This window comes from Peromyscus californicus, unplaced genomic scaffold, assembly GCF_007827085.1.
Source record: "Peromyscus californicus insignis strain IS unplaced genomic scaffold, ASM782708v3 Scaffold_7__1_contigs__length_154581171, whole genome shotgun sequence".
Classification (NCBI taxonomy): domain Eukaryota; kingdom Metazoa; phylum Chordata; class Mammalia; order Rodentia; family Cricetidae; genus Peromyscus; species Peromyscus californicus.
In genome coordinates, this window is record NW_026294595.1 from 138,729,405 (window position 1) to 138,756,516 (window position 27,112).

Here is a 27,112-nt window from a genome sequence, read left to right on the forward strand (position 1 = left end):
GACACCAAAGCTGGAGGCTACGATAATCTAAACGCTGGTTAAGGCCCTTGGCTGGAGCTGAGGGAGAAGCTTCCAGTTTGCATGTAGGTCTCCTCATGTAGTGCTTCTGCTTGAATCACTTTGGGCTTCTAACAGCATGCCACCAAGCCCGACGTCCTGATTTCAACCTCCAGGACCTACGTGGTAGGAAAGAGCTGACTCCTACAAATTGTCCTCTGATGGTTGTAATTTAGAAACGGTGGGAAGGAGTCACACCACACAACAGGGCCCACATGGGAGGTTTGTTGAGGGGAGGGGAGAGAAGGGGCAGAGAAGGGGGAGAGGAGGGGCAGAGACCGGTCCCCGGGGGCGAGAGCGAAGGAGGAGAAAGAGAAAGAGCTGGCTGTTCTTATCTACAATAAAAACCTCCCCAACCATGGACCGGACATTTCGGTGTTTTTTTGTTTTGTTCAATTTTTTTTTTTTTGGTTTTTCGAGACAGGGTTTCTCTGTGAAGCTTTGCGCCTTTCCTGGAACTCACTTGGTAGCCCAGGCTGGCCTCGAACTCACAGAGATCCGCCTGGCTCTGCCTCCCGAGTGCTGGGATTAAAGGCGTGCGCCACCACCGCCCGGCTTGTTCAATTTTTTAACTGCACTCTAGCTTACAGGGTGCTTGGAGCTTTTCCCTAAAAAGAACTCAATTCTTATAAAGCCCATGCTTTGCTGATAGCCTCACTACAGGAGAAATTGGGGAACCCTTAGGCAATCGGGTATAAAGTACTCAGTCCAAAGGCAAGTCAAGGGGAGGGTGTCGCTAACGCTTGAGCCACCAGAGGCCGCCCGAGAGGCGCCTCTTCGGTTTCTGGCTTCTGTAGCTGCGCGCCACGGTACCACGTGACCCACGTCGCTCAGCGCCTCACCCCCCCGCCGCTTCCGGTAGGGGCGGAAAGCGGAAGTGTGGGAGGGTTTGCGGGGCGGGCTTCGGGAGGATGGAGTATTGAGGCGGTCTGGGCGGCTGCCGGCAGCGCCATGGAGACCGTGCAGCTGAGGAACCCGCCGCGCAGGTGAGGGGCCGTAGGCTGAGAGGAGGAGAATTGGGTGGGGAGGGATGGCGCGAATTTGCGGAGCGGAGACACCTGTGTGCAAGCACCGGGCGGAGAGGGACCCGCGAGATAGGCGACCCGGCTGCAGGAGCACCTGCTGAGTGAGGGAGCATCCGCTGGCCGGGATAGAAAGAAAATGGGTTTGGTTAGAGGGAGCCCTCTCCGTGGGGGACTCCGCCGAGCAACGTGGGACAAGTTAGGGCGACACCTGCTGAGGCCGGGGAAAACTCCCCAACAAGAGACTGGAGGACTTAGGGGCTAATGCCGAGGGTGGTTGAAGGCGAACCTGTTTGGGATGAGCGAGGACTACTCGCTGAGAGGGTCCTGAGTCCCACGGACCATGCGGTGGGGAAAGGTCTGTTGCATTGCTTCTGAGGCAGAAGTCGGTAGAAAAATTGGTTGGAGGTATCATAGCTAGGTGGTCCTGTCCAAAGTCATTGCTCCTACCTGCCTTACTGTGGAAGTACCAGTTTCGTGGGTCTAGTAATGGAGAAAAGGTCGTGGAGGAGAGTTTCCAAGTGTGTTCTGGGTGTCATCCCCATGTGGGAATGATGATCGTGGTGGTGGTGGAGGCTTTTGTTGCTGATGTCCTGAGTGCCTGCCTAATTTTCTTCATAATCCTCCTCAGCCTTCCAAAACCCAAAGTTGGGACATAGATAAGGAAAGAAAATACCGGAGGATGGGTAAGCTGAGGTTCAATAAATAGTTTAGACACAGTGGATCCAGCCAGACTGTGTCCTTTTTAAATTCTGTCTCAATACTATCAGCTCCAGATTCGAAAAGTATCTGGAATTGTTTTGGGTGAAGAAGACTGACTCTAGGAAGTCTGAACTGGCTGATGTTGTGTTGGACCACTCCCCCTCACCTGGAAAAAAGAGCGTAGAGCCTGAGGGAGTCATACTTCTCTCAGATGCAGCTAAAAACTTCGGTTTCACAGAGAAGACTTTTGACTTCCTGTAGCAGAATGAGCACTGAAATAGGAAGTGTTCAGAATAAGGGAGTGCCCGGCAAGTGAGAGGTGAAGGGAGGGGATTGAAAGCCTGGGGAGCACTCTTGGGGGTTGGTGGAAGTACACAAACATGGCATAAAACCAATAGCTTGTTAGTGTAGTGTGCTGAGACTGTAATTAATTACACCCAGGGAGTGCTTTCAGGGTACCAGGCGCTGTTTTAATTGCTGTCCATCTTGCCTCTTCAGCCATCTGAAATTGCTGGTGTCTGGCCACTTTTGGACTTGTAAAAAAGGGTACTTTGAGATGGTCCAACTTACTGACTCACTGACCTTCAGAACTGTCATATAAGGAGGATATCCTTGCATCCCTGTTTCACAGATGATAAAGCCAAGGCACAGAGAGGCAGGTCGTTTGTTAGCTGCTCCATAGCTAGTAAGAGGCTGAGTTGGAATTTTAGTGTCTGGTGATCTAGTCCAAAGCCTTGCTCTGAAAATTTCCCTACTCTTGACATCTCTCTGGAAGTTACCTGCTACGTTGGGTCTTTGTATAAGTGCATCTTAGCAGGTAGTTACCGTATGTGTGCAGTCAGTAACCACTAGATTTCTTTTTTCTCTTTGCTTCTTTTCCCAAAACCTTCATTTGATCAAAACGAGAATTGGGAATGTGAGTTTGGTGATTTCTGGCAGGGGTGTTTTTTTTTTTTTGACTTTGCTCATCCTTGTATCTTTTGGATTTTTTAGTTTTTCAAGACAGGGTTTCTCTGTGTAACAGCCCAGGCTGTTCTGGAACTTGCTCGGTAGATCAGGCTGGCCTCAAACTCACAGAGATCCGAGTGCCTCTGCCTCCCGAGTGCTGGGATTAAAGGTGTGTGCCACCACTGTCCAGCTTACCTTTCGGATTTTAAGAACTGTAATAAAGTGCAAGGGAAGAGCATTGCAGGACCGGATTGTTGGATGATTGGTGCCGTCTTGTTCCCTGTATCCTAAGTATTAACTGGCTTGAGTGGCTGGAAGAAGTACCACACCGGATGCTGTAAACAACAGAAATTAACTTTATTTGCCATTCTGGAGGCTGGAAGTTTAAGTGTCCTTGGCTTACAAATGGCCATCTTTCCCCCACTTCTTTATGTGGTCTTTGTTCATATCTGTCCCTGCCCTCACCTCTTCCGCTTACAACGTCACCTATCTCCAGATACAATCTTGCGTTCTGACGTTCTTTGAGTTAGAATCTTAATGTCTGTGTGAAGGTTTGGGCATAGTTAATTTAGTTAACTTTTGTTTGAGACAGGGTCTCACACTGTAGCTCAGGCTGGCCTCAGACTCACTGTAGTCCGGCTGCCTCAGCCTCCTGAGTGCCAGGCAGGAGCCATTGGACCTGACGACTTTGTTATTAAAATGTTTCAGTTTATCTTTTTTTTTTTTTGGTTTTTCAAGACAGGGTTTCTCTGTGTAGCTTTGCGCCTTTCCTGGAACTTACTTGGTAGCCCAGGCTGGCCTCGAACTCACAGAGATCCGCCTGGCTCTGCCTCCCGAGTGCTGGGATTAAAGGCGTGCGCCACCACCGCCCGGCCGTTTCAGTTTATCTTTTATATTTCATGTAATTGGTAAAATTCTGTTAGAGGGATACATTTGCATAAAAAATGGACCTTTGAGAGTTTTGACATGGGGTGGATGCTTGAGAATTAGCCAGATCTCAGCCACCACATCATAACATTTCTTGTATTTGGAAAGGTACAGATGTCTTCTTGAGAGATTTGGGTTGTGTGCTGCCCAGCAGTCTCAATGCAGGAAATACTCTTTGTATTCATGAGCTTGACATTTGTGTGTGTGACTCAGTGACTGATGATGGATGATGTCTTGCGAGAGTTAGTGATTTTAAAACGTCAGTTGCCATTGGGTAATGGTGTAGTAGAAGGCTTAGGGTGCATTCCTTGGATGCTGGCCATTCTTGTGTCGGCTGACTTAGGGTAGGGACATCACCAACATTTGGTGTGTGTAATTGTATTTATTGGACAGGCCTGTTCATTATGAGCAAGTAAAAACTGGAGTGGGATGTCACCTCTGAGTGAACTTCATCCTGCAGTTCACCAAAGTCAGACCATTTTGGGTAATAGTCCTCATCCATGAAGACTCAGTCACTTAGCAGATGTTTCATAGAAGTTTTATGTGTTGATAACCTACCAGTTAGCATTTTAGATGAAATTTTGTTTTGATGAGTCAGGTGTGGTGGTGCACTCCTTTAATGCCAGCATTTTGGAAGGCAGAGGCAGATGAAACTCTGAGCTTGAAACCAACCTGGTCTACAGAGCCAGTTCCAGGATGGCCAGGGCTCCAGCGAAAACCCTGTCTCAAAAAAGAAAAAGAAAGAAAGAAATTCTGTTCTGAGAACACAGAGGACACAGAGATTGCTACTCAAGGTTATGCGATTGCCACCCCTACGTTGGTTGATCCATTTAGCAAATAGTTTCTAACCATCTCTTGGTTATTTGGCACCAGAGATAATAACGCTTCTCTAAGTTTAAAGTGTTTTAAAAATTCTAGACACAAAGTGAAACCCCCACATAGATTGTTTAAAAGAGGCACGTGAGCATTGTTTAACGTTTGTCCGAGTGTTATCGAGTCTTGCAACTGTCTCTTAGGGCCGAGGCAGTTTCCTTTGTTATTCTGTGGTCTCTGAAATAGCGACTTTGGCTTTTGTTAAACTGTAAGAGTCAATACTCGAAAGAGAATCAGATCTCCTTTATATAAGCTGTATATAAGAGTTTATTCTTGATGAATGAAGTATTGTCCATTGTTTATACAGCTATGATTGGGGATTTTACCAAAAACCCTGGCATATGAGCTGTTTGCTTTAATTTCTGAGATTGTAGTAATATCACTTCTGAAGTTTAAGAGGAGTTTCACTTCAGCCCTTTTGTTTTGAAGCTGGGAGTTTTTATGAAGTCATTGGGATTTCAATTTTAGAATCTTCAAATGTCAGTGTAGTCTTTTGTAGCTCTTCAAGTCAAGGCATTAACTTTCTGTGGTTCTCCATTTCTCTATAAAATTCTCCAAGGTTGCCCCTTTGAGGTCAGGGCTTGTTGGTAGTTAGTTGCACTTCATGTGGTCAGGCTTTCTTTATCCTTAATTTTATTTTTTCAAAAAAGTCATATCTTTTAAGAATTGGTATTGTTTGTCGAGTTCAAGCCTTTATCTGCACAAGAAATTTACAGTGTGACTACTTCCATATTTCACCATTTCCTGAGCTGTCTTTTCTTTGTTGTCTTTTGTAGCTTCAGGAAACCATGGTGTAGAACACACACACACACACACACACACACACACACACACACACACACACACACACTTACTCCACAGCAAACTCTTTACGCCTGTTACTATGTTTTATTAGAGGCCTCAGAGTTTTAAATTTGAAATGTTGCTTTTTAACCTCTCCACTTTATTGTGGTTGTCTAGCATGGCTGCAGAGTTTGAGCCGCGTGGAAGTCGTAAGTGACCCATTTGGTTCTTGGCGCTAGTGAAAGGTGCATGCCTGATCCCGGAGGGAGGGCCTCACTGAGACTGTTTAAACTCCCTCCCGTCAAGTCAGTCTGCACTTTTGGGTCTGTATAAATGTCTGCTTTCTACTTCCTGTTTCTGTGTTACCTATAGAACCTAGTTGGATAGACGAAATGACCAAAGCTTTGCCAATAGAGGGAAAAGGTCAGCTAGTTCATTTAGGCTTAAATATACAGCCTTACATTTAAACGTCTGTTTTGAAGAGATAGCTGTGCCATTTCATAGAAATTCATATGAAATAATTTACCTAATGTGTGACTCTACACTATAACATTTCATCTCATGATACTTCATTTTTCATAAGTTTTCCAACCATAGAGAACTTGGCCCTCTTTTTTTTTTTTTTTTTTTTTTTTTTTTTTTTTTTTTTTTTTTTTTGGTTTTTTCGAGGAACTTGGCCCTCTTAAGGTAGCCTGATCCACTATAGGGTAGCTTTTCTCATTAGAAAATTCATACGTATGTTGAACTGAAATTTGATTCCTGGCAGCTCTTCATGTTCTATGTGCTCATCGGGTGACCCAGCAAAAGTATAATCCCTCCTTAAAGAGAGCCAGGGATGGTGGTGCACACCTATTATCCTAGCACTTGAGAGGCTGAGGCAAGAGGATTGTAAGTTTGATGTCAATCTGGGTTACAATAGTGAGATCCTGTCTTAAAAAAAAACTCTTAGCTTTACTAATAGTTACTAGTAGAGAAAGTAGACTTTGTAGAGCAATTCCTGGAAAGGTATTTGTAAAATAAACAATGTACTTTATTTTTTAATTGCAAGTAAGACATATTTTGTGTTTATATTTCTTCATCCACAGGCAGCTGAAAAAGTTGGATGAAGATAGTTTAACTAAACAACCAGAAGAAGTGTTTGATGTCTTAGAGAAACTCGGAGAAGGGTGAGTATAGTTAGAACGTGTGTAGAGCAGCGGGTCCCGGTCTTTCTCCTGACACAGTAGCTGAGGGATGTGAGCCTCTCACGGTGTAAAATTCAAGCCTGCACAAAAGAAAGAACGCCACGTATCAGCGTCGTTCCAGGTGGTGTGGGAGGTACATTACTGCTTGCAATGCCTTGTCAGTCTTCAGCCTATCACTAAACTTAGTGATTTATCAGTAATTTCCAGTCCTTTTAATATTAAGGCTTTTATTGTTTTCTCTTGCAGAATCTGTGATGTGTGTGATTTTATATAGTTAACAGAAATGCTAATTAGATTATAATTCATTAAGGTTTTAAAAAGTCAGCCAGGATGGTGGCCCACACCTTTAATCCCAGCATTTAAGAGGTAGAGGCATGTGGATCTTTGTGAGTTTGAGGCCATTCTGGTCTACATAGCCAGTTCCAGGCCAGCTTATATAGTGAGACCCTGTCTAAAACAAAACAAAACAAAAAAAAAAAAACAAAAAAAAAAAAAGAAAGAAAGAAAAAGGAGTTAGACATAGGCAATTTTATATGCTGATCAGGATTTCTGACTAGTATGTAGTTACTAGTCAGTAAAAAATTATGGAATTCAATGTTTTTGTTGCAGCTTTGTGAAAAATAACAAATAAACTGATTGCTGTTGATGTCTTCTCAGGAGATCCACCATCTGAGGTTGGGAAACTGAGCTTCTTAGAGGACCGATTTCTAGTGGAGGTCCTGAAATGCTGCTGCAGTGACTGCAGTAATAGATGATGGGCTGTGATTGATTTTCATTGATACAGTAGGGCATGGCATCAGAGTTTCTTCTTTTGGTTTTTCGAGACAGGGTTTCTTTGAGTAGCTCTGGCCGTCCTGGAACTCATATAGACCAGGCTGGCCTCGAACTCAGAGAGCCGCCTGCTTCTGCCTCCTGAGTGCTGGGATTGAAGGTGTGGGCCACCACACCCAGCTGCATCAGATTTCTTATATTTCGACATATCCTTTCAATTTAATTCTGTGTATTTATTGCTTCTTCTGTAATGATCAGTACATTAAAATACTAGGGATACCTTAAGTGCTTAACTTTTGAATAGGTAATAAATTCATGTGATTCAGAGATAGTTAATGCATACGTAAACAGGCATTGTTGTATATGAAATTTTAGTCCCTTCAGAATACCTCTGACTAATGACTGACTGACTATGCTTTTTTCTTTTTCTGTGGCGCTAGGGATTGAACTCAGGGTCATACACATGCTAGGCAAGTGCTCTGCTTGAGCGAAGCCTCCCCTTCCCTCACTGTTTGAGAGTTTAGTGTTGTTATGTTTAAACACAGATCTGTAGTAATGACAAGTGCAGTTCTGGCTTCCATGGAATAGATTTTCATGGATTGCCTCCTTGTTGAAAACATTAGTCTTCAACTTTCTGTTAGTTGAAAAAATACTCTTTGGGATCCATCAAAAAAATCGAGCAGAGGAAGGAAGGAAGGAGAAGAACATGAGTTGTGATGTCCCAAGACAAGCCCAAGATGGTGGAAGACTACCAGTTGAATGACATCATTAAAGGTAAGAGGTAGCGATAGTCACTCTGTATCTCTTGCCTGGGATCTGTAGCTTTAGCTTGCTTGGCATTCTTGCTGTTCTCCTGAAGGCGATTAGTCCATGCCCCTTAATCTAACAATGTTTATAGGTAGTTTTTGGAATATGATATAAGTGGTGGACATATATGTAACTAACTTGGTTTTTTTCATTTTTAATAAAAGCATGTTAGAGTAATTAAGAACCCACGCACTGAAGTCACACAGACCCAGGTTAAAAGCCTCGGTATCCTATTTATTAGCATAACAGATGAGCTTGTATTTTCGACCCTCACAACCTTCATCCACAAAGTAGGGATAATAACAATATCTGTTAAATGGTGTCGTGGAAAGTACTACATGAAGTAGCAGATGTTAATACGAGGTACAGTGAGTGTCACGACTGAATGCTCAGTAAGACACAACCATTATTTTTGAGTGTATCAGCCAAAGCATTTTTCAGACCTTATGTCACATCAAAGCTAAATCTTCAGTCTTAAAGTACAGTTAGGTGTTCTTAGCGGGGCCTGCTTGCTGTGCCTGATTTAGGAAAACCGAAATTATAGGCAGAAAATGTCAGAAAGATAATGTGGGAAGAAAACAAGCTAACTATGTTTTGTTTTTAATTGTGTTTAGATATGGATGTCTTCAGCAGAGAACTTGGGAATTTCCCTCTAAAGGTCCTTCCTCATGCTGTCATCTCTTTGAACTTTGCAATGACACCACAGACACTTGGATTTTTGTCATCCTGACGTAGTGAACCTGGGCAGTTTGATGGAGCTAGCATGACCCTAAAGGAAGAAGACCTTCCTTACCTGTGCTTCTCTAATGCAGACGCCACACCACCTTCTGATGTCCCTTCAGTGAAGGCTTTGAAGCCACTGGACGTGGCTTGTTCTCAAAGCGAGCTTGTGCCGAAGAACCATATTGGGTCCTGGAGCTGTGGTCATGCAGTTTTGAAGAACTCATGTGGCTCTGTGACAGGGCAGTCACAGCTTGAACCGAGATGAGTGGAGAGCATCTGGAATGTTTACAACAGAGCCTAGCGTCCTTTTGCTTCTGTTACTTCCAAGTTTTACACATTGGCTCTTTTAGTTTTTTTTTCCTTTTGCGGTATTAGATCCTCATGTGCTTTAGGCAAGTGCTGTATCACTGAGCTACATTCCCAGCCTTCACTGAAGTTTTTATCATAATAACAACTTATTCCCATAGTTCCATGGCTAATGAGTGCCGTTGACGAGTAGACTTGTGCCTGTTTGTGTTGGCGCAGATACTGTTTATTTCCATGTTTGTTTGTTTGTTTGTTTTTCATTCATCCCTACTTTGATGGTTTTGTGGAACAGCTACTTCATTATGTTCGGTTAACATTGTAGGGAATCAGGTCTTAAGGGACTTGCCTGTATGTGGATTATTAGCTACTTTATTGCTCTGATGGAATACCTGTTGGAAACAACTGCAGAAAGGAGGAAACTGTCATAGTCCAACATGGTGGAAAAAAGTGTGGTGGCAGGCACAGCTTGCAGCGTGACAGGGGAGCCTAAGGCACCTGGGGCACCAGATAGAGGGAGTTCTGAGGTAGGGTGTGAACCTCAAGGCTCACCCGGTACCAGCTCACTTCCTCCAGCTTGGTACCACCTTGCAAAGGTCCACAGCCTTCCGAAATATCATCATCTTCTGGGGACCAAGTGTCCAATCACATGAGCCTGTTAGGGACCATAACCTTGGACATGATTGTCAAAGCCCAAATCCTTCAGATTGTGATCGCTATGATATGTGGGATCATGAATCTTTGCTCATTGATCACCTGCTCTGTTGGAGTTCCTTTGCTATCAGGAGAGTGTAGGGGGTAGAGATTTTGTTTTGGTCATGATTACAGAACAAGTCCACTGGGATTCCTATGCATTCCTATGCATTCCTAATGCATAAGAGCAATGAGTAAAAGTTCTATTAAATATTTAATCGTAGGGCAAAGGCATTAGCTTCTTTGGTGAATCAACTCCTATTTATAGTAAAATTATGGAATGTTAAAACATGGAAAGCTGTGGAGAGCTTCTCTATGAAGACTATTGCTCTCATGAAAGCAGACTTTCAGAAGCAGTAGATGTGGGAAACGACAGTACTAGTGCTGAGGGAAAGAAGAAGTTTGCACCCAGCAAAACTCATTCCAGCATGAAGATATTTTTGCACATACGGGGTCTAGTGTTTCAAAAAGGCCTTTGGATGGCAGTAACAGAACACCTGCTAGCAGTGGCCAACTATGATGATTTAGTGACAGACTAATACATCTCCCAGAAGTGGATAGTTGACTTGCTAATGGTTGGTCTGGGCAGCTCTTATGGTCACAAGATGGTTATATTAGTTTTAAGTGTCATCCCTGTTGACAGTAACCAAAGCCAGGAGGAAAGTGACAGGTGAAAATGGATAGCCTATGTGCTTGTCGTCCCCGGGAAGAAAGTCTTCAGGATTCTAGCCATTGTATAACGGTCAGATCTAGGTTAGATTTTTGCTGCTCGTTCAATCACGGGCAAAAGAGAAATGGAGTACCGTGACTGGCAGGGCCTATCACAGTTTCCCCAAGGACTAACACGCTGCTATCCTAATTGAGAGCTACTTCAGCAGGGAACAGAGGGCAGTGGCTGGGTCTTCCACGGATGCTCAGCAGTTGGCTTTCTGTGGTAAAACAGTGTTTGCAACTCTTTGAGTGTCTTCTTATTCCTTTTTAAGTGTAAGGGATTCAGATAGAACTTTATATGTGCTCTACGTTCATAGATATTTCTTTTTTTAAAAAGAGGTTTTAAAAATCTATTTTGACATTAAGATAATTCTTTTTTGCAGTGTGAATGCTCTGTTATTTTGACATCTTAGGTCACATTCTTTATTTTGATTTTCTTTTCACTAAGATAGTATGTAGAAACAGGTGTGTTTGGGAAATTTATTCTTTTAGGTTTTTGAGACAAGGTTTCTCTGTGTAGCCCTGTCTGACCTGAAAGCTCCTCTGTAGACCAAGCTGGCCTTTAACTCACAGAGATCCACCTGCCTCTGCCTCTCAGGTGCTGGGATTAAAGGCGTGTGCCACCACCACCTGGCATGTTTGGGAAATTTAAAAAGATGATTTTCTCATATTTCACTGAGAGCTGCCCTGGACATTAATAAAAACAAAAACAAAAACAAAAAACAAACAAAACAACAACAACAACAAAAAAACTGTAAGATTCTGGTGGGATCTCATTTGAGCACCATAACTGTCTTGGAAGGGAGTTTGTATCATTTATCTATTTATCTATCTATCTATCTATCTATCTATCTATCTATCTATTTATTTATTGTCATCTTGTGAATAAGACAACCAAGACACAAGAGAGCCAACTCATGTGTTTATAACAATGGGGGACGCAGTCTTCCATCTTTAGATTCTAAACCTAATGTTCTTGCAGCACCCAGATTGAATGAACATAGAACCTTGGTTTTGATAAGGAGCTTTTCAGGGAAGATGAAGCAGAAGACAGACAGATTTGCATATGCACTCTTCTTGGGACACTATCGTGAAGGAGGCTTAGGTCCTAATGAGTCTCCATATTTTAAACATTGCAACATGTGAGAGGAGCAAGGACGGAAAGACTAATGGAGTAGCTGTAGGAAAACAGACACATGTGTTGGTGTGGAGAGGAAACAGCATTATGTTCAGTCTACATGGGTTCACATCATTAAGCTCATCACTTAGGTGACCTTGGGTAAATCACGTGACCTCTAAACTTTTAATTTTTACGTATAAAATAATCACCTCTTTGTCTTTAAAAAAATTTTATTTTCAAAGAATAGGCCCAGATGTATTTTTCTAGCAGATATCAGGGATGGTGGATGGAAACTATTACAGTAATTTGAAAATCATAGTTTAGACCTGATAACTCTTTGGGTGCTAGGGATTAAACCCAGGGCCTTGCTCATGCTAGATAAGTGCTCTACCACTGAGCTATACCCTGGTCCCCAAATGTGAAGTTTTAGGGTGCTGTCTTCTCCCCCAGGTATTTAAGCCATGTCGGTTTTGCAAATGTAACTAAGCTTGTAAGCATTAGGCACTTGGGGTAGAAGTAGGCCTATGGGTTGATTGTGCTAACCTGGTTTTCTGTCTGGGTGCTCTGGCTTTATAAAGTGTCTCCTTCCCCAAATGTAGGTCTTATGGCAGTGTGTACAAGGCTATTCATAAAGAGACTGGCCAGATTGTTGCTATCAAGCAAGTGCCTGTGGAGTCAGACCTGCAGGAGATAATCAAAGAGATCTCCATAATGCAGCAGTGTGACAGGTAAGGGCATCCTCGGACAGAACGCGCTTCTGTGTTTGCTCTGATCACATGGTTTGACACCTACAGATCGACTTGCTGAGCGTTTGCAGAGGGCGAGGTTGGTGGGTAACTGTGTACTTTCTGAAAAATGAGAAAGCATGTATGTTTTCCTAGATACACAGTTTCCATTTTTGCATTTTCCCCTTCCTCAGTTAGCTCTTAAAGATGAGGAAGAAGAGGCAGACGGTGGCGCCTTCTTCCTTTCTTTCTTGCTTGCTCTCTTTCTTTTGAGAAAACTGAGAGATAGCTGAGATAATTCAAATACCTTTTAGCCCCAGAAACTGTAGAATACCAGATATTTCAAATATCTTTTAGCCCCAGAAACTGTAGAATATCAGATTGGTCTATAAAAAGGGACTATTTGTTTAGGTATTAACTGTTATTTTTATTCGTGTCAAGAGTTCTTAAGTGTTTTAATTTTGAGGAACTAAGATTTGTCAAAAGCTATAAGCAGGAAGTTGGCCCCAAAGTCAACCACAGAAGAGCACGTGATCTGCCGTGAAGTTCCATGACAACATGAGCTGGTCACTGATGGAGCGGGGGCATACCCAGCACTGTTTAGATGGGAGAGACAAGTAAGGTGAAGGGCAGGCCTAGGCCCAGGGGGTTGGAAGTGAGGGTGAAGAAGTTTTGCGCTTGAGGCAGCATCCGTGTTGGTGAGAAAGTTTATTACTCGCTGTTTGTCAAGCTTCAGCGGTAGATTGTATGGGGGCAAAGGGTCTTGTTATTTTGCAGGGACCTTAAATCTCCCCGACCTTGAAGTACAGCTGCCGCTCATCTTCTGCTGTATTTTCCTTTATGTGGTTATTGTCCATTATACAAAAACTTCCATTTTTTTTTTTTTTCTGGCTGGATTGGCCAGAATTAAGTTAGCAGTTTTTCTTTTTCTCTATATGATTTACTTTACTCAAACTCGTTTTAATTGGCAAATTGTATATAAACAGATGGAAAATGCTTCTAACTAAAGAGGTTTTTGTTTTTTTTTTGTTTTTGTTTTTGTTTTTCGAGACAGGGTTTCTCTGTGTAGCTTTGCGCCTTTCCTGGGACTCACTTGGTAGCCCAGGCTGGCCTCGAACTCACAGAGATCCACCTGCCTCTGCCTCCCGAGTGCTGGGATTAAAGGCGTGCGCCACCACCGCCCGGCTGTTTTTTGTTTTTTTTTTTTTTAAGATTTATTTATTTTTACTTTTTTATGTGTATGTTTGCATGTTTGTATTCATGTACCTGAAGACTGTGGAGGCCAGAAGATGGAATCAAATCCCCTGGAACTAGAATTATAGACAGTTGTGAGCTGTCATGTGGGTGCTGGAATCCGAACCTGGGTCCTCTGTAAGAGTACCGTGTGCTAGGAAGTGATGTTTTGAAGATCCTTCTGGGCTAAGCCTTCTAATTAAAAAAAAAAAAAAAAGACAGATGAGGCAGAGTCCTTGTGTTCTGGGAGTTTTGTTTCTTTGCTTCTTTCTTTTGTTTCTTTGTTACTGTCTTTTAAGTAAGGGCAGGGTTTAGGGGACATTTGCCTGGTTTGCTAGAAAAAGCGGCTGGAGTGAGAATGTCAGTTCCCCCCCTTTTTCTGGGAGTTCATAGGCCAGGCATGTACACTCAAGAAATGTAGCCGACAGTACAAGACTGCGCAGAGCATATCCCAGCAGTGTGTTTGGATGATAAAGTAAGTGACTGCACGAGGAGAGGAAAGAGAGCACGTGGGGGTGGGGTGGGGTGGGGTGGGGTGGGGTGGGGTGGGGTGGGGTGGGGTGTGGCGGGGTGTGTGTGTGGGATGTGAGCTTTAGGGACTCAGTTCCTGTGCTGTCACTAATACTCATTTTTGTTTTTTGTTTTTTTTTTTGGTTTTTCGAGACAGGGTTTCTCTGTGTAGCTTTGCGCCTTTCCTGGAACTCACTTGGTAGTCCGGGCTGGCCTCGAACTCACAGAGATCCGCCTGGCTCTGCCTCCCGAGTGCTGGGATTAAAGGCGTGCGCCACCACCGCCCGGCCCTAATACTCATTTTATGTGCTGTGTTTTCCTTCTGTCCTGTCACTGGTGTATGTCCCGAGAATGGAGGGGCATTTGAGATGGAAAGTCAGGGAGCCTGGGTAGTTTGAGCGTCTTTGGTTGCTATGCAACCTAGCTTCCAACAGCAGTCCAGCTGTTAATGCTACAAGTTGTCAAGACAGATTTTTCATTTTACTGGGGTTCTTGACTTCTCAGGTATTTCTTATTTGATGTCTCTCTTCAAATTTAAGACCTAAGGTTCTAGATTTGATACTAAATACTCTTTCTTTGTATTATGTAGTGATGATTTTGTTACTCCCAATTATACTATGACTTTTTGGAAAAAAGAAAAAGAAAAAAGATTGTTTTTCTTTTTGGTAAAATCATTGTTATGTATCCCTTGGTATATCTTTCCATGTCTCTGTGGGGGTTTAACTGTGATTACTTTATTGTTTTATATCTTACCTCTCTCTTCTCTCTTGTAAACAGGACACACACACACACACACACACACACACACACACACACACACACACACATTTTATGTATATGGGTGTTTTGCCTACATGTGTGTCTGTGCACTACTTGCATGCCTGGTGCCTGAGGATAGAAGAGGGCATCAGATCTCCTGGAACTGTGTTACAGACAGTGGTGAGCCACCATGGGGGTGCTAGGACCTGAACCCCAGTCCTCTGGAAGAGCAGCCAGTGCTCTTAACAGCTAAGCCTTGTCTCCAGTCCCAGGACATACTAACATTATTTATTAACTATTCCTCTAACATGTTCCATGGACTGGTGGTGCCATTATTTCTTAAGTTCCCTCATATTGGATGGTCATTTAAATTGTATCTAATCTCTCTTTTGTTATCATTCTGTGTTGGTAGCTAATTTTTTTGAGAATTTGTGATTATTTTCTGAGAATAAATTATACACTTATACTGTTCTCTTGTTTTGCATGTGCATTATTACTCTTAGGAAAAGTGATCCCATTTCATGTTTTTATTAGGAGATTGCTCCTGTTAGTCATAACTAGAAATAATTCAGTTTTTGAGATGAGAATTACTTTCCATGCATTGAACAGAATGAATTAAAATGTCTGCGGATGTTCCACTAATTTGTGTTGTGTTTCTCTCCAGCCCTCATGTAGTCAAATATTATGGTAGCTACTTTAAGAACACAGACCTATGGATCGTTATGGAGTACTGTGGGGCTGGCTCTGTATCGGATATCATTCGGTTACGAAACAAGACGGTAAGTTTACCTCCGAGAAGGGGCTGCGGGGCTAGCATTTTGTCATCTTTCTCCGGCCTTTCGTTCACATGCTGCTTCTACAGTAGGGAAATGACTGTCAGATTCTTCCTTTTCCTTGGGTCTTTGCTCCTTTTTACTCACTTCCCTCCCACCTCCAACAGAGACAGAATCTCAGTATGGTCTTTACTTTTGATTCTTCTGCTCCAGCCCAAGTGCTGGGATCACAGGGTGTGTTACCACCTTCCCCCCATCTGAGTGCCAGGATCACAGGGTGTATTACCATCTTCCCCCCATCTGAGTACCAGGATCACAGGGTGTGTTACCACCTCCCCCCACCTGAGTGCCAGGATCACAGGGTGTATTACCACCTTCCCCTACCTGAGTGCCAGGATCACAGGGTGTATTAACCATCACGCGCCCCCCCCCCCCCCCCCACACACACACACCTGAGTGCTGGGATCACAGGGTGTGTTACCGCCAGCACAAGTACTAGGCTCACAGGGGTGTGTAACTCCCTACCCAGCCCAAGTGCTAGGATCACAGGGTGTGGCACCGTGCTCAATTATCTCTTAAATGTGACAATTTGATATTGACTGATTCCAGTGATTTTGGTTTACTTCTTATTAGGTAAAACAATTGTCAAATCATGGTTTGGGGATGAATTTTCTTTTCTTTTTTTTTTTTTTTTTTTTTGGTTTTTCGAGACAGGGTTTCTCTCTGTAGCTTTGTGCCTTTCCTGGATCTCACTCTGTAGACCAAGCTGGCCTCGAACTCACAGAGATCTGTAGCTAGAGTTTTCCTGCCTGATCCACAGTCAGGACAAATCTCTATCACCTGCCAGTCCCACAGCCGTCAGACCCAACCAAGTAAACACAGAGACTTATATTGGTTACAAACTGTATGGCCATGGCAGGCTTCTTGCTAACTGTTCTTACAGCTTAAATTAATCCATTTCTATAAATCTTTACCTTGTCACATGGCTTGTGGCTTACCGGCATCTTCACATGCTGTTTCTCATCGTGGTGGCTGGCAGTGTCTCTCTGACTCAGCCTTCCACTTCCCAGCTTTATTCTCCTCCTTGTCCCGCCTACACTTCCTGCCTAGCCAATGGCCAATCAGTGTTTTATTTATTGACTAACCAGCAACACATTTGACATACAGACCATCCCACAGCACTTCCCCTTTTCTTTTTTTTTTAAAAAGGAAGGTTTTAACCTTAACAAAGTAAAATTACATATAATTTGGGAATTTGGGCGTAGCTTCTCTTACTACTTCTTGCTGGAGGGGGACGCTGTATCTTATGGGGAAACAAAGAAAATTTTAGGATTATGGAATAGTCCATGAGGCTGTATTGTCTGAGCCAGTTGCCTTCAAACCATTCTGGATGTTGGATCATCTGGGCCATGGTGTCATCGGAGACCTTTCAGGGGGTCTTGGCTGGTCAAACCTGCTGTATCTTAATCTGGAACAAATCCATAGCCTCTGGCTTTCTGTGGGAACAAAAGCAGAGACTCTTTTCCAAAGCAACATATCCTTATATCCAAATTTTGAAGTCAAGGTACCTTTAAAATATACATTTTGGCATAACTCAACAGCTTTTACAATCAAATGTTTTTCTGCAGTTAAAAATTCCAAAGACAACACATTTGACATACAGACCATCCCACAGCAGAGATCCGCCTGCCTCTGCCTCCCAAGTGCTGGGATTAAAGGCGTGCGCCACCACCGCCCGGCATGAATTTTCACTTTTTGAGACAGACTTTCATTGTGAAGAGTAACCTGGAACTGACAGTGTTGCCCGGGCTGGCCTTGAACTCACATTCCTCCTATGCCGTTCTCCCTACCAGGTCTGGCTGTTACAGAATGACTTTTAAAAATATTTGAATTTTAAAAGTTATGTGTTTGAGTAGGTTTGTGCATGTGAGTATAGGTACCCATAGAGGCCAGGTCTTGCTTGTCCTGCAGCTGGAGTTACTGGTAATTACGAGCCCCACAGTCTTCAGGAAGAGCAGGATGCTCTCTTAATTGCTGAGTCATCTCTTCACCTCTAGGAGTTTTGAATGTTTACTTTTGGATTTGAATTTGTCCTCCTACCAAGTATAGCCACAGAGTGGTTTCTTCTACTTGCTGTTGCGTAGGGAATGAGCCTATTATAAAAGAGTATTTGTTGTGCCTGAGATTGTCGGATTGCAGAGTACTGCTGTAGGCACTAGGGATCCAGTAGTAAGTAAAAGAGACCACAGCGTATGGTGTGTGGTGCTCTATGGCAGGCAGCACACCTTTGTAGCGAAATAAAAGCAAACAGGTGGCAGCTGGAAAGAAAATGCCAGGTAATGAGAAATACTCTGGAGAAAATTAATAAGGATGGTGAGAGGAGAGTGGTAAAGAGTGGTGGTTGGCAGAGCGGCAGGAGCAAACTCTGAAGGGACACTGTAGGGAGGAACCACCAGTGTGAAGACTCGGAGACTGCAGTGTGCTAGAAGTACAGCCACTGAGACAGGGGAGTAGACAAAGGGGACCTCAGGACAGGTGGGCAGGCATGATGATGTTGGGTCTTGTTAGGTCATGGTGCTGTGGCTGAGTTTTATTCCAGGTACAGAAGGAACATGTCTAGATTCTAAGAAAGTGAGTGAGTCATCTGACATGCGATTTGAAAAACAACTGTAGTTTCTGTGTAGATTGTTGAAAAGGGAAATTTTAGCTCTTGGGTGGTTTTGGTTTTGATTGTAAGAATGGGAGTGTGCATCCCCACATTAAGTATTTGCAATGTTGTAAAAATTAACTTAAGTATGCAAAAGTATACTGTAAATCATGAAGTATTATATAAGTTATAAGATGGGACTGTTTTGAAACTCAAGTTATGCCCTGTGGCGGTGTCGCATGCCTTTAATCCCAGCCCTCGGGAGCCAGAGTCAGGTGGATCTCTGTGAGTTTGAGGCCAGCCTGGTCTACAGAGCGAGATCCAGGACAGGCACCAAAACTATACAGAGAAACCCTGTCTCACCCTCCCACCCCCCCAAAAAAAGAAACTCAAGTTATACATTTTTGTATCATGTCATTGTTTCCTTTTCTTAATTTACATTATTGAGAATTTGTATGTTTTCTTTATTAGTAAGTTCTTTAGCCAAGAATAGTGCTGTGACATAATATACATTTCTGGTACCAAATGGTCAGCCCTGAAAACATGTATACAAGTAACATTGTACAGATGGAGGAGGTTATATTTATGTATTAGGAATAGTTATATATGTATATATATTGTATATATATGCGTACACATAAACATATATGAATGTAACAACAATGAAAAAAGAGGCCATGAATTTGACAGAGAGCAAAGACTAGGAGGCCTTGGAGGGAAGAAAGGAAGGGGAGGGAGGAGATAATATAATTATATTATAATCTCAAAAAATGAAATAAATAATTTAAGAGAAGTTGAAACCTTGACTACTTTGTTGATTTAAAATTGAAGCCCCAAGCCGGGCGGTGGTGGCGGCGCACGCCTTTAATCCCAGCACTCGGGAGGCAGAGCCAGGCGGATCTCTGTGAGTTCGAGGCCAGCCTGGGCTACCAAGTGAGTTCCAGGAAAAGGCGCAAAGCTACACAGAGAAACCCTGTCTCGAAAAACCAAAAAAAAAAAAAAATAAATAAAATAAAATAAAATAAAATAAAATTGAAGCCCCAGACTTCGTGTGCAGCAGCAAGTTGTTTCTGGCCTCTCAGCAGTCCAGAATTAACTGTTAGTCATTTCTGTACCTATTGATATCTTAATACTAGTTTCTTAGTCTATGTACTTAATTATTAACTGTGCTAACTAAAAACTACTTAATGTGACAGCCTCCAGCCACAGGGAACTAGAATTACTGTTTAAGTTTGAAGAAATATGACCACAGAAAGATGTAAAAACTTTAAATTTTTATCATGATAGAACCTGTCTCAAAAAAATGATGATGGTAGAATGATGATACTGTGTTAAGTGAGGTTGTCCAGGCTGAGGGCGACAGACACCACGTGCTCTCTCTGACGTGGGTCTGTTCTGATGTAGATCTTAGCTGCTCATGTGGATAACTGCTATCCACGTGGGGTGGGTCTGTTCTGATGTGGATCTTAGCTGCTCATGTGGATAACTGCTATGCACGTGGGGTGGGTCTGTTCTGATGTGGATCTTAGCTGCTCATGTGGATAACTGCTATCCACGTGGGTAGGAGAGCTAGAAAGCACCCACAAGAGGGAAAAAGTTTATTTTAAGCAGAAAGTTACTGTATAATTAAATCTAAGTAGATGTTAGCTGTTTTTAAAAACTAAAAAGGTCATGATTAAGGTCTGACCACCTGTGAGAAGTTTTAAATCCTGATTATGTTCTTTTAGGAATTGCTGTTAAGTTCACTTGCAGGTGCGTCTCCTCTTCTGATGATGGCGGCCGCCGCCGCCACCGCTGCTGCCGCTGCTGCGGGGCCGCCTGTTTTTGTGCATTTCTACATGTTAAACTATTTCCACTGAGTTTCCTTGTTCTTGTGTTGATGCTTTCCCTCTTTATTAGTTCTCATTATGCAAATTTAAATCTTAGAATAAAAGTAAAAGAAGGTAGTGCCTGAAGTACAAGCTGGGTCTTGCTAATCCTGGATCCTTTTGTCCACAGCTTACTCCTGAATGTGAGCTGTTTGCCATGCCGGGAGTTGAGTGAGAGTTGGATGGAATTTGTTTAGGATTTGGGTGTGATCTGCAGAGACGGCATATGGTCCGATCAGAAGCCCTGTGTCCGTCTCCAGCACTTAGTCACTCTAGCCCAGTGGTTCTCAACCCTCCTAATGCCACGACCCTTTAATACAGTTCCTCATGTTGGGGTCACTCCCAACCATAAAATTACTCTGTTGCTACCTCATAACTGTAATTTTGCTGCTGTTAGGAATCGTAATGTAAATACTTGATATGTGATTCCAAAGGGGTCGTGATCCACATTGTTCTAGAGCTATCAGTTCCCACTCTTGATGCTTGGGATACAAAAGTAAGCAATGAAGCATTTTTTAATGTGTACCTGTAGTAAGGACGACTGTATAATAAGTCAGGTTGTCTCTGTGCTGACAAGGTAAGATAAGGGAACAGAATGGCCAGGCATGGAGGAGGAAAGGCCTCTGCTATTCTGATGAGTGGCATTTGGGCAGTCAGTGAAGAAAGCTGAGGTACAGCTGTGTGGATGAAGAGGAGAGCCTTGGAGGTAGAGGGAACAGGCAGGCGGAAGGAGCGAGAGGGACCAGAGCTTTTAGGAAACGGCATGGCCCAAACAGCCGTGCGTGAGTTTGGAGGTAACTTTCCCCTTTTCTGATATGTGATGTAAACAGGGTTGGAACTTCTTACTGTTTTTTGTTTTTCAGTTAACAGAAGAGGAAATAGCTACAATATTACAATCAACTCTTAAAGGACTGGAATACCTTCATTTTATGAGAAAAATACACCGAGATATCAAGGCAGGAAATATTTTGCTCAATACAGAAGGGCACGCAAAGCTTGCAGATTTCGGAGTCGCAGGTCAACTTACAGTAAGTAGAAAATGTGACTGGTACCAGTACTTTAGCTGTGTCCCCAGAAGGTCATTGAGTGATTCATTTTCCTCTGTGTGTGTGTGTGTGTGTGTGTGTGTGTGTGTGTGTGTGTGTGTGTGAGAGAGAGAGAGAGAGAGAGAGAGAGAGAGAGGTATTCGTGTGTGTGCCCGTGTGCATATTTGTTTTGTATGGAAGCCAGAGTCCATGCTGGCTGTCTTCCTTGATTGCTCTCCACCTTACTTTCTGAGACACTGTCCTTCACTGACCAGGAGGTCATTGATTCAGATAGGCTGACTGGCCAGTGCACTCCAGGAATCTGCCTGCCTCTCTCTACCTCTCCAGTTTGGGATTACAGGTGTGTGCTGTAGCATCTGGCTTCTTGTGTGGAGCTGGAGAGCTGCACTCAGGTTCTCATACTTACATGGTAAATACTTTACCAACTGAGATGTCATCTCAGCCCCTACTTATTTAAGAAATATATATAATACTTAATTTAATTATGTAATACAAATTTGTAGAATTTACAAGATTACCAAATAGGTAGTCGTTTTAGATCTTTTCTGGGGTTCAAGTTCATGATTTAACTTCTATAAAAATGGAAACTAACATAAGACAGAAGTATTGATTTAATTCTAATACATCAGGGACATAAAAGGAAGACAGATTGGAGCAGGCTGCTTTCCTTCAGCAAGGCAGAGGCTCCCATCCGGCCTCCAAGCAGTTCAGTCACCGCACTGGAAGCGCTCCAGCCTGCTTCAGTGTGGGCTCTTGATTTCCCTCTGTTCTTGCTTGTGCTTGCCAGCGAAAAAGGAAGCTGTTCAAAACAGGAGGACTAGAATGATTTGGGTTTGTAAAATAACTAAGTGTAAAAGTCTATGTAGAACAATGGAAACAGTTCTACATAGATAAACACGAGTCTCCAACAATATTATGCCAAGGGTTTTCTTGGTGAGTTTGTATGCTTCATCACCACCCCTCCTGTTTCCCAACCCCTCCTGTCTCCCCACCCCTCCTGTCTCCCCACCCCTCCTGTCTCCCCACCCCTCCTGTCTCCCCACCCCTCCTGTCTCCCCACCCCTCCTGTCTCCCCACCCCTCCTGTCTCCCCACCCCTCCTGTCTCCCCACCCCTCCTGTCTCCCCACCCCTCCTGTCTCCCCACCCCTCCTGTCTCCCCACCCCTCCTGTCTCCCCACCCCTCCTGTCTCCCCACCCCTCCTGTCTCCCCATCCCTCCTGTCTCCCCATCCCTCCTGTCTCCCCATCCCTCCTGCCATCTCCCCAGCTACAAACCATTTTTTTTTTTTTTTTTTTTTTTTTGAGACCACGTTTCACTATGTAGGCCTGGCTGATCTAGAACTCTCTATGTAGACCAGGCTGGCCTTGATAGAGACCTGCCTGTCTCTACTTCCCAAGTACTGGGACTAAAGGCATATGCCACCATGCCTGTCTAACTTATGTCCAGTTTCTTTTGTTGCTTATGCTTCTGGTACTATAGCTAAGAAACCATGACCTATGTGTTTAGTGGTTTTAGCTCTAACATTTGCTTTGAGTTAATTTTCATGCCATGAGATAGGTATCCAGATACATAGTTTTGCGTATTGATAACTGGTCATGGACCATTTATTTCAATTACTTGTCAATAAACCTTTAGCTTTTCTTTTGTTGACTTATGTATTGGTACTTGCTGAAAATCAAGTGTGGGTTTATTTCTGGGACTTTGGTTGTATTCGGTTGGCCTGTATTTAGGTCACTGTGTCTGTACTTCACTGTCTTGGCTTTTATAGCTTTGGTTAACATGAGACCTTCAACTTTGTCGCATTTCAAGACTGTTTTGATTCCTCTGGGATCCTGCATTTCTTTCTGAGTTAGATTAGTGGGTTATTTTTGCAAAAGAAATCATTGGGATTTTGATAGACACTGCATTGACTCATAAGTCAGTTTTAAAATGACTACCATCTTAGTATTAAGCCGTGTAATTCACAGACTCACGATGCTTTTGCATCTACTTATATCTTGCATTTTTCATCAATATTATCATTTGTATAGCAAGCATTTTGCATTAATTTGGTTAGTTCATTTTTTAGTGGTTTGTTCTTTTTGATGCTATTTTAAGTAGAACACTTTGATTTCAAATTATTCATTGTTAGTATACGTGAACATGGTTGATAATTATATATTGTGTTCTACAATGTTATTGAGCTTGTTTATTCCTAGTTTTCATTTTTAAAAATTGTGTGTGTGTATTCAAAAGTTCATGTTTGATTATAGGTTGTGAGTCCTTGTCTTCTACCTTGTTTAATGTTTGAGACAGGGATGTTTGTTATTCATGGTGCATATATCAGAAATTCTCGTCTCCACCTCCCAGCTTCCAGTAGGAGCACAGGGATTACAGATGGTCTACCAAGCCTAGCTTTCATTGGGTTAGAACTCAGGTCCTCAGGCACTTTACTGTCTCCAGCTCCTATTGCTCACCCCCCACCCCCCCATTCTCAAACTTCTACAGTGAACATGTAGAAGTTGGTTTTTTGTTTGTTTGTTTGTTTGTTTGACTCAGAGGGCAACCATAGTCTATAATGAACCATCTGGGCTTCCAGTACTACTAGGGTGAGGTCTCTCTGACTGGCCTCCTAACAAATGCTGCAGCCCTGCTGGCTGGTTTTGGGGAAGTGGTGGTGATGGTGAGGTGACTTCGGATTTAGTGTAGAAAGGCTAACATTGTTCTTGCTTCACAGTGCTCCCCCAACTTCACTCTCAGGGGTCCTCAGTTTCTCTCTCTAATGCAGACCAAGCAAGGGAAGCCCTTTCCTTCATGTGAGAGCTGCTTCATTTTATTTTATATAGTTTATTTGAAATGTTGTATTATTTTTGAGACAGAGTCTTACCATGTAGCAAGGTTTGCCTGGAGCTTGCTATATAGACCAGGCTGACCATGAACTCTGAGGTATTTACCTGACCAGGCTGACCACGAACTCTGAGATATTTGCCTGCCTCTGCCTTCCAAGTGCTAGGACTAAAGGCATGTGCCACCACGGCTGCCTTATTTTTATTATTTTTGTTTATGTGTATGCAGATATTCTGTATGGGTACATGGATGTGAGTGTGGGTGCCCTTGGGAGGGAGGTCAGAGGTATAGGAACCATGTGGAGTTGGAGTTACAGGCAGTTGTGAGCTGTCTGATGTGGGTGCTGGGAACCATACTGAGGTCCTCTTGACAGAGTAGGAAGCATTCTTAATTGCTGAGCCCCTTCTCTAGCTGTCCTTGTTTTGTATATATTGACTTCTTTTTGTGAAAGGGCTTTGCAGTACAGCCTTGTCTGGCTTGGACCTCTTGGTTCCCTTGCTTCAGCCTCCTGAATGCTGGGATTAGATGCCTGTGCTGAGATGCCTGGCTTTCTAGATCCTTCCGAGGTCTTCAATCCAGTGTTGTTGTGAGGTCCACTTTTATCATTCTCAATGCTAACAGTTTGTAAGCCATTTGGAAGGGTCTGTGCTGGAATTAGGTTGTTCTCAGTTTTCCCAGTGACTGACTGACTCAAGAGTCCATTTGATTGTCTGTTCAGTAGTTACTGTTTAGCCAGCCATCTGCTTCCCAGCTTAGAATTTTGTGGCTTTGCTTTGCATTTTCAGATGGTTTTAGGAAGAAGTGAAAAGAAGATGTATTCGTTCAGTCTGTCATCTTTAGCAGAAATGTGTAATTAGTTTCTTTTTCTGCTTTGGAGACAGTCTTCTGTAGCTCAGGCTGGCCTTAGACTCCATCCCTCTGCCTCAGCTCTCCGGTTAGCAGCAGCAACCTGACTGGCTCTCTCTCGATCCGTTTCTGATGCAGCTTGGGTTCTCATGTGTGAGTGTGCGTGATTCACTGAACTCCTTCCCTCGTGCACACTGGGTGTTCGTTGATGTTGTTTTCCAAGTTCCCACCATCCCAAGATCCGTCTGTGGCAGACGTCAGGATGCTTACATTTTTAAGCATTTCTTTGATTTTTGTCCTCGGATAATGTCCTCTACATTTTTTATTTTATTTTTTATTTTTAAGATGTGGTCTTACTGTGTAGTCTTGGCTGGCCTGGAGCTTGCTGTGTAAAACGGGCTGGCCTCAAACTCACATCTCCCCTGCCTCCCTCTGCCTTCCAAGTGTGTGCATAATCATTCCAGGCTTCTTTCCCTCCTTTTTAGGCACAGTCTCATCCTGTAGCTGAGGTTGACCTAGAATTCACTGTAGCCTGGTCCTGAAATTTCTCAGTCCTCCTGCCTCAATCTCTTGAGAGTGCTTGGATTACAAGTGTGAACTAACACCCATTGAAAAGAATGTATTTGTTGGGCACGAGAGATGGTTCAGGTGATTGATAAAGGCCCAAGCTTGCAAGCCTCACAACCTGAGTTCCATCCCTGGGCTTGTAGTGGAGGAGGAAACGGGCTCCAGTGGTTGTTCTCCGACCTCCACAGGCTGGGCAGGCTCAGGTTCCTTCTCTCTCTCTCTCTCTCCCTCCCACACCCCCGCCCACACACACTCAGACCACACAATAATAAGTTTGTTAAAAGGGTGAGCACATATACACTCAGACTCAGATTCACACACATACACACACACACACACACACACACACAGAGACTACACACTAAGTTTGTTAGAAGAGTGAACACACACACTCAGACTCAGATTCACACACATACACACACACACACAGAGACTACACACAAAGTTTGTTAGAAGGGTGAACACACACACTCAGATTCACACACACCCTCAGACCACACACAAAGTTTTTTAGAAGAGTGAAAATACACACACACACACACACACACACACACACACACACACACACACTAATAAGTTTGTTAGAAGGGTGAACCCAGAACTAAGACATTGTTACATTGTTACTTCTTTGCTGTGGTTGAAATGGTTCCCTTTGCTAGTTGTCCTCTATTTTGATATGGGTTTAAAAACACAGAAGTCTCAAATTTGTGTTTTGAATTTGTATGTTTGTGTGTGAGTGTAGGTGCCTGTGGAGGCCAGAAGAAGGCATTGGAGTTACAGGTGGTTGTGAGCCACTCCACATGGGTTTGGGAACCAAGTTCAGTCCTCCAGAAGAACCACTGAGCCCGCCCCTTACTTTCTGGATTTTATGTAGACAGCCGCTGGGCGCCCGCCGCCCCACCAACCCCCACCCCCCCCCTTGGATTTTTGTCTTTGGTGTTCTGTTCCAGCATCATGTAGCTGCTCATCTATACTTTAAGGATTCCACTGGGTTTGATTTTTCATTTGAAGATTAACTTATTTGAACTTATTTTAGTGAAAGCATAAGGTGGGAATTTAAGTTTAGAGTTTCACAGATGGCTACCTAGATTTTAGTGCTTTTATTTATGGGTATCATTATGTAGTACTGGCCGGTCTAGAACTTTGATATAGACCAGGTTGGCCTTGAACTCAAAGAGATCTGCCCACCTCTACCCCAAATGCTGAGGTTGAAGTCATGCACCACCACACTTGGCCAGTGCTTTGTAGTTTGGGGATATTCTGTCCTTTTCGTGCTAGTTTGAAAGCATTTTATGTTGTGTGTGGCATATGGATCTGACTGGCTTTTGAGTGTGTGCGTGTTTAGTTTATGTGCCACAGTTTCTCTCTGGATTTAACACTCTCTGTTGCTCTCTTATACTTAGTAACTCTGTAACTTAGATCTAATTGGAGTTTAGGATACACTGGTCCCTTAATTTTCAAAACATTTTCCATTATGTGAGTATCCATTTCTGGTTAAAATAATCTAGTGAAAACAACTGGGTATCACAGTTTAAAAACATCCCGGCAAGTTTGAGGTTTCAGAGCTGAGGAAATGATTAAGCCCAAGTTGTTTCCTTTGTTGGTTTCTTTCTTTTTTTTAAATTTTTTTATTTTGTGTACATTGGTGTTTCGCCTACATGTATGTCTGTGTGATAGTGTCGGATCC

The 27,112-nt window shown here is 43.2% G+C and overlaps 1 protein-coding gene across 2 annotated transcripts in view; it reads left to right on the plus strand.

Annotated features, from left to right (window-relative positions):
* The first annotated feature begins 928 nt into the window (after nt 1-928).
* Nucleotides 929-27,112, plus strand: part of Stk4 (serine/threonine kinase 4) — a 103,172-nt gene continuing 76,988 nt past the window's right edge. The window contains exons 1-6 of one of the 2 annotated variants that reach the window (XM_052724070.1): nt 6,395-6,478; nt 7,909-8,041; nt 8,689-9,189; nt 12,224-12,352; nt 15,516-15,630; nt 21,003-21,167. In XM_052724070.1, the coding sequence (XP_052580030.1) occupies nt 9,179-9,189; nt 12,224-12,352; nt 15,516-15,630; nt 21,003-21,167 (420 nt within the window). In that variant the 5' untranslated portion in view covers nt 6,395-6,478; nt 7,909-8,041; nt 8,689-9,178. Of the gene's footprint in view, nt 1,044-6,394; nt 6,479-7,908; nt 8,042-8,688; nt 9,190-12,223; nt 12,353-15,515; nt 15,631-21,002; nt 21,168-27,112 lie in introns of those variants that run through there. The other variant, XM_052724069.1, reaches the window with a different exon arrangement.